At 38.0% G+C, this 14413-nt stretch overlaps 1 protein-coding gene across 3 annotated transcripts; it reads left to right on the top strand.

Annotated features, from left to right (window-relative positions):
- Positions 1-2512: 2512 nt before the first annotated feature.
- Positions 2513-12565, top strand: LOC122881985 (carcinoembryonic antigen-related cell adhesion molecule 5-like). Of its 3 annotated transcripts, none has more exons than XR_006379268.1 (12): positions 2513-2667; positions 3357-3677; positions 4318-4605; positions 5058-5324; positions 6231-6518; positions 6754-7020; positions 7903-8190; positions 8430-8696; positions 9543-9652; positions 9968-10014; positions 10134-10174; positions 11138-11179. XR_006379268.1 is itself a non-coding variant. In XM_044208821.1 (12 exons), the coding sequence occupies exons 1-12, from the start codon at positions 2622-2624 to the stop codon at positions 11354-11356; spliced, it is 2445 nt and encodes an 814-aa protein (XP_044064756.1). In that variant the 5' UTR covers positions 2513-2621; the 3' UTR covers positions 11357-12565. The 3 variants fall into 3 exon arrangements, 2 of the variants coding, with proteins under 2 accessions (XP_044064756.1, XP_044064757.1); XM_044208821.1 differs by having other exon boundaries at positions 9543-9648; positions 11138-12565; XM_044208822.1 differs by lacking the exons at positions 5058-5324; positions 6231-6518 and having other exon boundaries at positions 9543-9648; positions 11138-12565.
- Positions 12566-14413: the final 1848 nt, after the last annotated feature.

The raw sequence follows: 14413 nt of genomic DNA, 5'->3' as shown, positions 1-14413 counted from the left end.
TCAGGCATTTGATTTGATTTGATGGCAGCCAGTGAGTGCTTAAAGATGATTTAATGCCTGTTATTATTACTTATGTGGCCCACTGAATATGTGCAGTAGTATTTCTCCCGCTGGCCCCGGCCCACGAGTTCCCACTCGGCCAGGCGAGCACTTCTCATTGGACTGAATAGGGCCCGTATTTGGGTCCAGTATCCAGTTCTAGTAATACCAAAGAACTTACACTGACTTGCTTCTGTACTCTTTGGTAATACATCCATGATGTACATGGGGCCAGGGATAGGTGGTACAGTATGCTGCCATCTTGGTTTTGTCGTCACCATTTTTAAAGGAAGAAGGGCAGATTACTCTGGTGGATGCCCGAATCCCATTGGCAGAAAAAGGGAGGTGTGACTGGGGTGTGAATTTATAATGGGAGAAAAAATCAATATTTATGGCAGATCGCCACAGTATCTACGGTGCTGAGACGATGAATCCTAATGACTTTAGTGATCTCCTGACATAGTAGGCTAATCAAGTGGAGCCACTCTCGCGCTGTGAGTCGCAGACACGTAATGACAGAAAAATGAAACCAACAACAGCAAGTTTGATGAATTGATAATTATCTGTTGATAGATAATGTGCCATAGATCTACCAGTCCTATTCTTCAAAGTATAGCTTGTATCCCTAATTAAATATTACAGCATGTGATGTTCAGTAGGCAGAGTCGCAGCTTGTAGGGTATTGGTTAAACATGCAGAGAGTAAGACAGTTTTTTCTGATGTACAGTATATTCACCACGTTTCTGGCAGAATGATTAAACTAAGCATGATAGTCATCTTAATCATATGTTGCATTTAAGTAGCTAAGAATATGATAATAACATGCAGAAAATCATATTTGAAAATAACTTTTCAAACCAATGTTACATCTTTGAGTACTACAAATTTGAAAATCAAATCACCAATAGCATCCTTTAACAATATAATTCAGTCATACCGCTCATATATTTAACCCTCTTGAGAGTCCCATTTTTCAATACCCCCTTCCCCCGTCCTCCCGACTCCACATTTCGGAGTTGGCATATACCATATGTATTCATTATTGACCATGATTATTGACTTAGCTTTTTTAGTGACTGCTGAACTTTTAAAAGACAATTCCTGAGGGTTGAGGAGTGATAACCACGATGTCTGCAGTGGATGATGTCACAGAGGGCCTACTCATAAAATCCACCAACTTCACTGATACCAAATCTCACTCCAAACTAAACTGAAAACAGCCCTGGTTGATATTTTTGGTTTTGAGAGAAATATCTTGACAACTTACTATTAGATAGATTGAAACAAAATGTTATGCAGATCTACATTTTACCCTCAGGATGAATTGTAATAAATTTGGTGATCCCCTGACTTCTCACATGTTTGATCCTACCCTCTCTTTTGCACATTAAAAAATCACCAAGATCATCTTTTTTCACCGACACAACATAGCTAAAATTTGGTGTTTTCTGTCTTGGGCTGATGCAGAGATCCTAATTCACACCTTTGTTTCATCCAGACTTGATTATTGCAATTTTAGCATCCATTCATTGGCTCCCTATCTATGTCAGATCAGACTTTGAAGATGGTAAGACATCTTAAGACAAGGTAAGACACTTCTACTTGTTCATTTCAGGCACTCAAAGTCTATTTAATTCAAAATTCTCAAATAAAAATAAACATCAAAAACAAAAATAAGCAAACAAACAAAAGATAACAAAAAACAAACAAAACGCCCTGAAAGCTGAAACTATCACAAGAAACTAGAGGTTTGTTTATTTATGATGTCACACATACTTTCATGCATTTATTAATTCATACTGGTCTTTAACATCCAGTTGCTGTTCTTTAATTTCTTCTTTACTTAGCTTTAAGTAAAGGAAAAATCATCTTATTCCACCTTGTCTGACATATATCATGTATAATCTTGTGCCAGCTCTTCATCGAAATGGTATGCTGTCTACACAGAATGAATATTCAAAACCAAGGCTCCAACGTTTTTTATGGCTGCACCTATCAAATGGAAATATTCTTGATGCCCTGTGTACAATTTTATAACATTTGGTGTCTTTGGAAACGCTGGGATCTCTACTAGAATTTAAAGTGATGCCTGTGGGACATCCCCTTGCTTTTGTTTATAGAATTTAAACTTTGATTCAGCAACTAATTTGAACTAACTGATACATCAACTGTCAAATTATATGGACATTATTTTTGCTGCTTGCATGTTACAGGTTAGTAACTATGCTAGTAGTTATGGTAAAGTTTGTGCTAAAAGCACTTTTGAATGTGTCTTGAACTGCCTCGGTGAAAGTTAAATAGATTAACCTATAGCCTGTTTACTAAATCAGTATCACCTTTCGCCTGTGGGACTATTAATACCAAATTATCTATCATTCTTCATTATCAATCAGTAGGCCAATGCAAACACAATTACACCACAAGAGGGCGACGTCTTGCAGCTTTGGGGCATGACTACAGCAACAGTTGGTTTATCTCATTAAGCAGACAGTTTGTAACTCAGGAGTCTCACTTTTATTAAGACAGTCAAAGTTTGATGGTTGACCTTCCCTCAGCTGTTTATATCTCACAAAGATAGATCAATGGATATATTACCTTTACTTTGTATCGTCTCTGTGGCTTTTACAGGTAAGCGTCTTGAGTTTATAAGTTTTAACGTCTCCTCCTGTCGGTGTTTAAAATACATTCTCTATTGATTAATAAACGTTGAATTCTTGAAAAGTTGTTGGGAAGGAGTTTAGTTAATGATCAAGGGATGCTTTTGTGACTTGATAGCAGCATGGATAGCAGATTATACCTAACTAATAAAAGTAACTTTAACTACAAGAATTGCTGAAACAAAGAATGTATTTAAAGTTAGCCCTATTGCCTGTGGTAATTAACGTGTTCATTTTAATAAATGAAAATGAGATTTAAAAAGGTAGCTTTATTAAAAATTGAATTAATCAAAATCTTAGATAAAGCTGCATTTTACGGTGTTGGTTGTCTGTTCTGATAGATCTCTTAACTGGGTCTCTTTGTTAGACCTGATTTCCATAATGTGTTATAAAATAAAGCTGCTGGCCAAAAATGTCATCTGCTTCAAATGCTTATGACTGAACCACCTTCACTTCATTATTGTTTGTTACTTTTCAATAGATGGACATCCATACTAATATATTATGGAAAAGGTGACAACTACTTAGGCTATGAAACGAGTCATGTCAAGTCCAATCCATGTCAAGCTCTCAACCTCCGCTTTGCTTCACTGTTGTTGTGATCAAGGATACTGTTGAACTTATTAGAGTTCTTCTCAGACCTGTAACTGTCTCCTCCAGGTTTAACCAAAGGAGCTGGTGTGTTGCCAGACGGTCCTCTGAATGCAACTGTGGGACAGACGGTGACGTTCATCACAACCCTGACTCCACCAGAAAAACCTTTTGTAACAATGGGCTGGAAATTTGGTGACAGAGATATAATCACTTTTAATGGTGTAAACATAACTGCACCAGAGTATGAAGGCAGGATCACGCTCTTCATGTCTACAGCATTTCTGGAGCTCAGGAATCTGACTCTTAATGACAGTGGAGAATACAGAGTTAACATTTTCCCACAGGGAGAACATTCCAAGGATGGATCCACCAGACTGGAGGTTTATGGTGAGCAAATGTTTCACATGTTGTAGTCTATCTGGAGATAATGCAATTGAACAAGAAATACATATTGTTTCTGTTTTGTGTTTAGGTGTTCACTGATTCAAATAAGACCTCTAAAAAAGATTTGGTAACGCTTTAGATTAGGCCACAGCCCGCAACGTACAGTGTAATTATTCCAGAGTTACGGTGTAATATTTTGTACTAACGGTGTACCAGTACAGTACATACCATTACATATATGTAGGTACTGGAGAACAAGATGTGAAGTTATGGAATATGGGGGTAACAATTTGGGATCTTACAAAGAACTTATACTATACTTACACTCTTATTTTTACAAATACCACTGAGTTAAATCAATGCCAGTTTGACACAATATCAACAAAAATTTAAACTGAATTTCCCCATAATATTCAAAGCATTTTGTGAAAGCCCCAAATAGCCTTTTTGGTCTGTGTATCATTGTCATTAAATAATAAGTAAGAAAATGTTGCTTCTTTGTCGTGGCTTTCAAGGTGCAGCCATAAATACTTAACATGCCATGATAAACATGGGATTCATTCCCAGCCACTGCCGTGTTTCCCTCTACTGTACCTTTGTTATGTGGTAGTAAATATTAAATCATTGTGTTTTTCACCCACAGTGCCAGTCTCTAATGTAAGTGTAACTGCCAGCAGCACAGACTTGGTGGAGTTCAACAGCAGCTCTGTGCGTCTGTCCTGCTCCTCCTCTGGATCCTCTCTCTCTTTCCTCTGGCTGAACAGCAGCTCTGAGGTTACAGCCAGTAACAGTGACAGAGTTCAGCTCACTGATGGAGGGGCCACTCTCACTATCATCAATGTGACCCGCTATGACCAGGGACCATTCAGGTGTCATGTGTTCAATCCTGTAAGCAATGGCACCAGTGATCCAGTAAACCTCTCCATCAGCTGTGAGTTACTAACCTACATGCTCAGTACTTTATCTGACAACATCAACATGCAAACATCAGAGATAGTTTAGATTATTGTCACAGCTCAGTAATGAGTGGCCTTGCCTTGTTTTTTTGTTTGTTTGTTTGTTTTGTTCCCCCATGGATTGGACAAAATATTAGAAACACATTTTTCAACCTAATGGAATCCAGTACAACATCACTGCAAACTACAGCACCGTGTCAACTAAATCATTATACAGTCAGTTTCATTTAGAAAGTGTTTATTGCAGGGCTGTTTAATTACATTATATAATAATATATAATACTGTATAATAATTCAGTTGTTCATACTAATCAGTTATAATGCCTCAAAACGAATTAAGCTGCATGCCATTTGCCTTTTTAGTTTTTTTTATTACAGTTTGGTGATCATTTGAGTTTTTTGTTGTTGTTTTTTCTCTTACATTCAGATGGGCCAGAATATATTAATCTGACACTATCTCCAACACAAGAATATTACTGCGAAGGGTCAAACATCCTCCTGTCCTGCTCAGCTGTCTCCAGACCTGCTGCCCAATTTATGTGGTTTTTGAATGGAGACCTGCAGTCTGATACTGGACCAGAGCTCAGACTGATGAACATTCAGATGAGTCAGAGTGGTAACTACAGCTGTCAGGCCTTTAACAACAGAACTCTGAGATATCAAACATCTCAGCCATCAGGTGTGTCTGTAGTGGGTAAGTTTGAATAAAATATTTTTATTAAGAAATATGGATTAAAAATATGGGATTTAGGCATGTACCTGTGATAGTATAAGATAAAACTTTCTTAAATACAAAAAGGTTGTACTAAACATTTGTGGCACAGAAAGAGACAGTACATACATACGTTTGCAGTCAAGATACTTCTGCAATTTTTGCTTGTACAAGGACAACTGAGAGGTTGTTTGTTTGACGTCATACCAAATGACTTCTGGAGTGGCCAGTAGCACAGCAAAGGTTGTGGCAAGAAAATATAACTGATACACAACTTGAGGACAATCATAGTTAAAAACAATGGCTATGTGAAAGCATATTATTTCCTATAACTGCCATATCTTTACAGTAATCTAGTCTTGTCACAGACTCCATTGCCTTTCACTTCTCAGATTTTTTTTGGAATGATTGATAATGAAATTTCCATTCAGTATGATAAGCAATTACTTGCTTAACTCTTGTGTTTATATGGTGAATGTGGTTGTGGCTAATCAGGCACGATAAACCTGTAAGGTCAGCCAACACTGGTTAAGCATTGCGCCAAGTACTAGGCATCGGATAGGATAAGATATAACGATTAAACATGCAAGTTGGGTCGGACAGCTCACCGTGCTCAAAACCGACTCAGGTTTAAGGCAATTAAGTGTCAAGTAGTCAAGTCCCACAGCAGACAAGTCCATGTCAAGTCTCAAGTGCACATTCTCGTGACTACATGTATATGTTCAAATCCAATACGAACCCTGAACATCTACCCATTGTTACTCATCATAGTATCATTAAATTGGGACTCATTCCCGCTCTCTATATTGTTCCCCTCTACTGAGCAATGTTCCCTTTCCTAGGCAAGAAAGGTGGCAAGTATAAAACCACTGTGTTTTTCACCCACAGCGCGTGTTTCCAATGTGGTGGTAACTTCAAACACCACAGACTTGTTGGAGTTCAACAGCAGCTCTGTGCGTCTGTCCTGCTCCTCCTCTGGATCCTCTCTCTCTTTCCTCTGGCTGAACAGCAGCTCTGAGGTTACAGCCAGTAACAGTGACAGAGTTCAGCTCACTGATGGAGGGGCCACTCTCACTATCATCAATGTGACCCGCTATGACCAGGGACCATTCAGGTGTCATGTGTTCAATCCTGTAAGCAATGGCACCAGTGATCCAGTAAACCTCTCCATCAGCTGTGAGTTACTAACCAACATGTGCATAATATTTATCTTGCACTATATTCATGCAGCGTGCACTTTACTGCAGACATGCAGCTTCAAAGCTGCATCTTTGAGCTTCAGTTGATGGTGTAATGAGGCTTCACACTGAGCTAAGCTGCATGTAAAGTAGCATTTTCTTCAAGCTGCTAACATTACTTTTTGATGGGGTTTTTTGTTGTATTTTTACTCCCCATATGCTGCACACTGTAGATGGCCCAGAAAATATTGATTTGTCAATATCTCCGACACAAGAATACTTTGAGGAAGGGTCAAACATCCAACTGATCTGCTCAGCTGTCTCCAGACCTTCTGCCCTGTTTTACTGGTTTCTGAATGGAGACCTGCAGTCTGATACTGGACCAGAGCTCAGACTGATGAACATTCAGATGAGTCAGAGTGGTAACTACAGCTGTCAGGCCTTTAACAACAAAACTCTGAGATATCAAACATCTCAGCCTTCAGTTGTATCTGTGCTGGGTAAGTTTGAATAAAAGATTTTGTACAAAGAAATATGGATTAAAAATATGGGATTTAGGCATGTACCTGTGATAGTATAAGATAAAACTTTCTTAAATATAAAAAAGTTGTAATAAACATTTGTGGCACAGAAAGAGACAGTACATACATACGTTTGCAGTCAAGATACTTCTGCAATTTTTGCTTGTACAAGGACAACTGAGAGGTTGTTTGTTTGACGTCATACCAAATGACTTCTGGAGTGGCCAGTAGCACAGCAAAGGTTGTTGCAAGAAAATATAACTGATACACAACTTGAGGACAATCATAGTTAAACACAATGACTATGTGAAAGCTTATCATTTCCTATAACTGCAATATCTTTACAGTAATCTAGTCTTGCCACAGACTCTATTGCCTTTCACTTCTCAGATTTTTTTTGGAATGATTGATAATGAAATTTTCATTCAGTATGATAAGCAATTACTTGCTTAACTCTTGTGTTTATATGGTGAATGTGGTTGTATGGATGTGGTTTGTTGATTATATTAATTCAGCCACTCTGAGTTCTGACTCTAAAAAGCAAAGCGCATGTGTTCCCGTTTTATTGCTGTAGGATTTTAACGGGTCAAAACTGACTCAAGTTTAAGGCAATCAAGTGTCAAGTAGTCAAGTCCCACAGCAGACAAGTCCATGTCAAGTCTCAAGTCCACATTCTCGTGACTACATGTATATGTCCAAATCCAATACAAACCTTGAACATCTACCCATTGTTACTGATCATAGTATCATCAAAATGGGACTCATTCCCGCTCTCTATATTGTTCCCCTCTACTGAACAATGTTCCCTTTCCTAGGCAAGAAAGGTGGCAAGTATAAAACCACTGTGTTTTTCACCCACAGCGCGTGTTTCCAATGTGGTGGTAACTTCAAACACCACAGACTTGTTGGAGTTCAACAGCAGCTCTGTCCGTCTGTCCTGCTCCTCCTCTGGATCCTCTCTCTCTTTCCTCTGGCTGAACAGCAGCTCTGAGGTTACAGCCAGTAACAGTGACAGAGTTCAGCTCACTGATGGAGGGGCCACTCTCACTATCTTCAATGTGACCCGCTATGACCAGGGACCATTCAGGTGTCATGTGTTCAATCCTGTAAGCAATGGCACCAGTGATCCAGTAAATCTCTCCATCAGCTGTGAGTTACTAACCAACATGTGCATAATATTTATCTTGCACTATATTCATGCAGCGTGCACTTTACTGCAGACATGCAGCTTCAAAGCTGCATCTTTGAGCTTCAGTTGATGGTGTAATGAGGCTTCACACTGAGCTAAGCTGCATGTAAAGTAGCATTTTCTTCAAGCTGCTAACATTACTTTTTGTTGTTTTGTTTTTTTTTGGTATTTTTTACTCCCCATATGCTGCACACTGTAGATGGCCCAGAAAATATTGATTTGTCAATATCTCCGACACAAGAATACTTTGAGGAAGGGTCAAACATCCAACTGTCCTGCTCAGCTGTCTCCAGACCTTCTGCCCTGTTTTACTGGTTTCTGAATGGAGACCTGCAGTCTGATACTGGACCAGAGCTCAGACTGATGAACATTCAGATGAGTCAGAGTGGTAACTACAGCTGTCAGGCCTTTAACAACAAAACTCTGAGATATCAAACATCTCAGTCTTCATTTGTGTCTGTACTGGGTAAGTCTCGCAGTCAGTGGTACATCAATTGTCTGTAACAGGTACTAAGATGGTATTGATTGCAAATTTTGTTGATAATCTTGGATATTGTGCTTAGCCCACAGTATTATACCTCTAATCATTTGAAGAGTAGCAGGCTTCCTAAAGATTTGCACTTCTACAGTTTAACATTGTCAGACTCTCGATGGACAGTTTAAAAAAAATCAAAATTGATGCAGCAGAACCAGAGATATTGTGCTTGTTAAAACCTAATACCTATATTACCTACACTGCAACTCAATCATCAAAAGTTTAGTCAGAAATTTGGATTTCTTATGCCAGAAGCGGCTCGGTAACGGTAGCCTCAAGCAGAGATGAGGAGCAGGCAACAGAGGTCTGATAAACTCACATCTTCTAACTCCACATCCCCATATTTCTTTCATTTTCAAACTTGTAGTCCTTAGCCCCAACCGACGCTGACTCAAGTGACATCACTTATCTGATTTCATGTACCTCCCTCCCTCATGTAGCCACTAAAGGCTTTATACAACTTTTTTCACATAAGCAGTAGTACTCCCTGTAAAGAACTGTAAACAAACTTTGACGTGTAAAATCTGTGGGGTTCCCCTTTAAGCAAAGCATAAATCTATGATAGCATGTTTGCTAAAGCAACATGTATCAGCCATGTTCTGAAGGCCTTACTCTTAATATAAAACAAATAGGTATTCATAACTGGCCAGCTGTGAAATCACATAAAGGGAGAAATTATTGTATGCTTTGTATCCACGGGCATAATAAGATAGTTCCTGTTTACAGAATGATATAAAAATCATGTTCTTGTCCCCTTATTTGTTTAAATCTTCACAGACAAAACAGTAAGCTGTTCGGCTGGTTGCATCGCTGGAATAGTTATCGCATGTTTTGTCGTCTGTGGAGCAGGTGTTGGTGGAGGATACTATATTTATAAAAAAAAGTAAGTTGAAAAAAATGTCTTTAAAAATACTTTTTGGACTAATGATCATGATAAAATGAGGGTTGCAGCTCTCTTTTAGAAAGACTTGTGAATCCAATGAATGGATACATTTGTTTTCTTTGTTTTTGTTGAACAAGCACTAACAATGTAAAAGAATTTTTTTTTAGCTTCTGACATCACATGACATTTGTGACACACAAATATGATCATCAAAACTGACTTAATGTAATCAGAATCAGCTTATTATTATGTTGCAAAAAATCAGATACATGTCTAATATCTAATTGACATACTAATGACTCATTACCTCTCTAACCAGAAAACAGATGAAAACATCCTCTAACAGAAATACTGCCACCATAACAGGTAAGTGTATTACAAGTGTGTGTGTCGTCTGTGTTTGAGTATTCATACAGTATAATTTACTCCCTCGATTGAATTCGAATTCTTCTTCTAAGTGTTGTTTATTTCTCATGTTTCTCAAGGAGGTGAAGGCCAGAACAATGCAGCATACTCAGGAAGTCAGGTAAAAGTCATCAATGTGCTTACATGCACTCACTCAGACAAATCAGGTTATGCAGGTAATCGAGATTACATGCCAAACTCCTAAAACCAAAATGATTCTCAGTCCTCCCACCAAAATGTATGCCCATATTGCATTGTAAATGGCATATAACTGTGCTTACATGTATGTTTGCATCTGAATCATCGTCATCTTTGAAGTAATGTTTTATAAAAGTCATGAGGCATCAGTGTGTAAAAACCCAGGGTTCTAAGGGAATACATAAATCAGGATATATTTAATGATCAAAGGTTATAATTAAAATAGATGATTTATCACATATAGTGCACAATGCGATACAGTACAGATTATGCCTATGTTCAGTATCAGAAGCATAAAATGTCAAAAGCTACAATTCTGCAGTTCACACAATCCTTCATTCATTATTAGCTTTATTAACAGTATAGTAGTAATAGTAGTAAGAAATGAGTAATGATTAAATAGTAAGTTGCAAGTGAGTCTGCATGAAATACAAAAATCACACCGTTAGCAGAATTTGATGGAAATACAAGATGCTAAAATCTTAGATAGGAGATTCTTTTTATAGTTTGCTAGTATATATGAGTGGACAGTCTGTGATCAGGTTTGTTTAGATTGATTAAAAAAGGCTTCCTCTCAGACTCATCTAGGACCTGTGTTTACACAGTGCTCAATGTCAGACTTTGAACCAGGAAGGAGATATTCTTCAACACAATGGAGTTGAAGTGTATATGTGTCTTAACCCCACATAACATTTTGATATAGCTTTTCTTGTTAATGACTGTGCTTGTCTTTGGCAGTATTAGTCAAATATTTGTTGATATTTTATCCAATGTCATATAACTGTAAATGCAAGTTAAATTTTATGGAATTTCAAACAGAGATGATTAGATACCTTGAACTTTAAATCAAAAAGTTATTTAATAGGGTTATTGTTATCTTTTCTAGGAGCTGAACTATGCAGATATCAGGTTTTCCCAGAACAAAGATGGTGGGACAGTCCAGCAGGGGTTACAGAATAACTCATCAGAATACACTCAGGTCCGAGTGAACAACAATCCTCCTGCAGCATCTTCTCCTCCTACCTATGATGCCTACATTCAGCGAAGGAGGCAACCAGCTCCTCAACCTGATGCTAATGGCGCACAAATTTACGCTCAGAACTGACCACTTTGGATATGATGGATCTGGAGGCCACAAGCAGCTGTCATGTGGTTAGAGAAACCTGCACTTCCCTCTTAGTTCCTTTTTGGAGGACTAATTTGGACTTGGACACTTGGAGTGTATCTAGTCAAAGCACTTTAGCAGTGGTTAATAATCAGCTAGTTCATGACAGTTATTGCAATGACTGAGGACAGAAGGCACAATGTTGACCTATTAGTTTGCATACATTGCATATAATAGCTTTCCTATCCCTGTGTTTGTATGTGTACAGTCAATGCAAAGTGCACATATCTGAGTGGAAATATTCTATGTATGTGATTCAGTTGTTAGCTTGAGCCTAAATGTTTGACACTGGTGTGGTGTTATATTTGACTCCACATGTATGTTGTGGGATTTCATTTGAGATCCCAGTTTGTGGCTTGTCAGTTATGGATACATTTTGATATTTATTGTAAATCTTACAAAATAAAAAATATTGGTTATTCAACAATAATTAATTTACCTTTCAGTGGTATTTCTCAGGACATCAACAGAGCTTGTTAATTTGTCATTACTATAGTGAACTATGACGGTGTAGTCCCTCATTCTTAATTGAGAATGACTTCCGGATGGGAGCCGAAACGTCTTGATTCTGAAAACAGTGTCCAGATGACTACGACTGAAACCTTTTCTACAATAGTGAACTACAATCTGTTGGTCCAAAGGAACAGTTTAAAGATGAACAGAAATATATACCTTTGTAATTTAATTCCATAATGATGGAGATAAACTTTACAGGTACAATAAATGCCTTCAGATTTAAAGTCCGTCCAACAGGCATTCGAAAACTGTGGCCTGTAAGAAATATCTCAATCTTTTCCCACAAGTGATGATCATAAGTAATTCAGTACAAGTTTATGGTAAATGTCAGTAGAAGTAGTGATAGGATGATAAAGGGCTTCCTATGTCAGCATATTTCTATGAAAGGCCTCAAGCTAGCAGGGAAGTCCTTGAAATAAGTGGAACAGTGCAAGTCGACAATAGAAGCAAATTTACATTGCTACAAACACGTCCTGTGTGACCTATCACACCTGTACACAACCTAACTTTTGTAAAGACAGTTGTCAATTGCACTATATTGTGTACTGTATCATTGTTCTAAGGCAGTACGTTTGCACTGACATATGTTTAAAGACTGTTTCATTTGCAAATAAAACAGAACACACTGCGTGATGGGGAGGCTTGCTTTGAGTTTAATAAAGTAGTTATGTTTGGTATTAGTATTAGGAGACTGTAACAGCATGAGTGAAGACTAAATCAAAAGTGTTACCTCAATTGTCTTTTCCTGAACACACTGAGTAAATCCAAAACTTTTGACAACTAACAAACAAGAAAATCTTTCTAAAGGGGTCATCTGTATTATTTCTATTGAATTGTGATTTCACTGAATTATTTTAGGAGGAAATTTGAAAATTCAGTAATGCAATATAAGCATATTGACTAATATAGTATAGGCTATAGTGCATCACATGAGGAAAACATATTGTTGTTGGTTTTAGGAATAAGGCGCAGGCTACATATAAAAGCCCCATTTACATTGAGCCAGTTCTTGAGCGAATTGGACCACTATGGGCAGAAAGCCAAGTGTAAATGCAACACAGACACATTATGCTGAGTTTGAATACCAAGACTTGTACTGGGGCCACAAGTAGGTGAAGTGTAAATGGAGCCACATATTGTTTGTCATGCTATACTTTATCCAAAACAATTCATTTGCCTGAAGGCAGTATTGTATCATGGTGTAGGAGGGAAGACGCACGTGGGAGAAGTTTGCATTGAGGGCTTTCTGTCAGAAAGGCTTTCTGCCTTTCTTTTATCCTAAACCTAACCGAGTAGTTTCGGTGCCTAAACCTAACCAAGTATTAAGGCTTTCTGGCACAAAGGCCTGAGGGCAAACTTCTCTCATGTGCAGGGAGGACATATTAAATCCTGCAATAACAGAATTATTATTATTATTTTTTTTTTTTGGCCAAATGGGGGTAGTTGTGAACACAACACTGACATATCATCACTTTGTTGATACAGCAAACTTGTTAGCAAACAGTTGCTTATTTACACAACCAGCAGTTATGGAGCAACATAAGCATTCATTTGGGGTCTTGTTTCTGGTCACCTGAAGAAGTCCAATATTGACTCTCATGTATCACAGATAACTAACCAGCAATGTTTGAAAAACCCAGAAGGTCATTTTTTAGTTTTTTAGCGTTGTTCTGGAAGGTATTTCCAGAATCCCCATCCACTGAATGAGGTTCATCAATACGAGCGCCCCCTTTCACATGTCACTTTGTTTTCACATTATCCTTTGACACTCAGAGTGAGGCTTCAGTTAAAGGCAGATGGTAATTTGTCTTCAGCCAAGTTCCACATTAACTTAGCCAGATCAATGCCATCAATGCAATTCTCCTTTGTTAGATTGTTGTCCAGCAATACAGTAGTCTACTACCACACAAGGGTCAGGAATCAGTGTTATATAGTACATTTTGTTAAATTCCAATTCCATTTATTTAATTCCATTATATTTTTATAGCGCCAATTCATAACAGAGGTTATCTCATTGCACTTTTCCTATACAGCAGATCTAGACCATACTCTTTATAATATTATTTACAGAGACCCAACAAATCCCAGCATGAGCAAGCATTTGGCGACAGTGGCAAGAAAAAAACTTCCTTTAAGAGGCAGAAACCTTGGACAGAACTAGACTCAATGGTTGGCAGCCATCCGCCGCTGCCGTATTAGGTTTAGAGAGAGAGAGGTTTTGGGAAGGGGTGGGGAGGCACAATGCAAATACCACCTAGAATTTTTTAAATATTACAAATGTAATTGTAGTGTTAATATTAATAAATTAATAATAATAGGAATGACAGCTATAGGAAAAATAATGTCAGTATTAGTAACAGAGCCAATAACAACAACTGTAGTAGCAGTTGTCGAGCAGGAACACGGGGGCAATAAGTGGCCCTCAACCACAAATCCAGTCTCTGCAGCTGCAGATTTCCACAGGAGAAGAGCTTGATAACC

The sequence above is a fragment of the Siniperca chuatsi genome, linkage group LG9 (assembly GCF_020085105.1).
Source record: "Siniperca chuatsi isolate FFG_IHB_CAS linkage group LG9, ASM2008510v1, whole genome shotgun sequence".
Classification (NCBI taxonomy): domain Eukaryota; kingdom Metazoa; phylum Chordata; class Actinopteri; order Centrarchiformes; family Sinipercidae; genus Siniperca; species Siniperca chuatsi.
The sequence above is the reverse complement of the archived record's forward strand: the minus strand, read 5'-3'. Positions and strand labels throughout refer to the sequence as shown.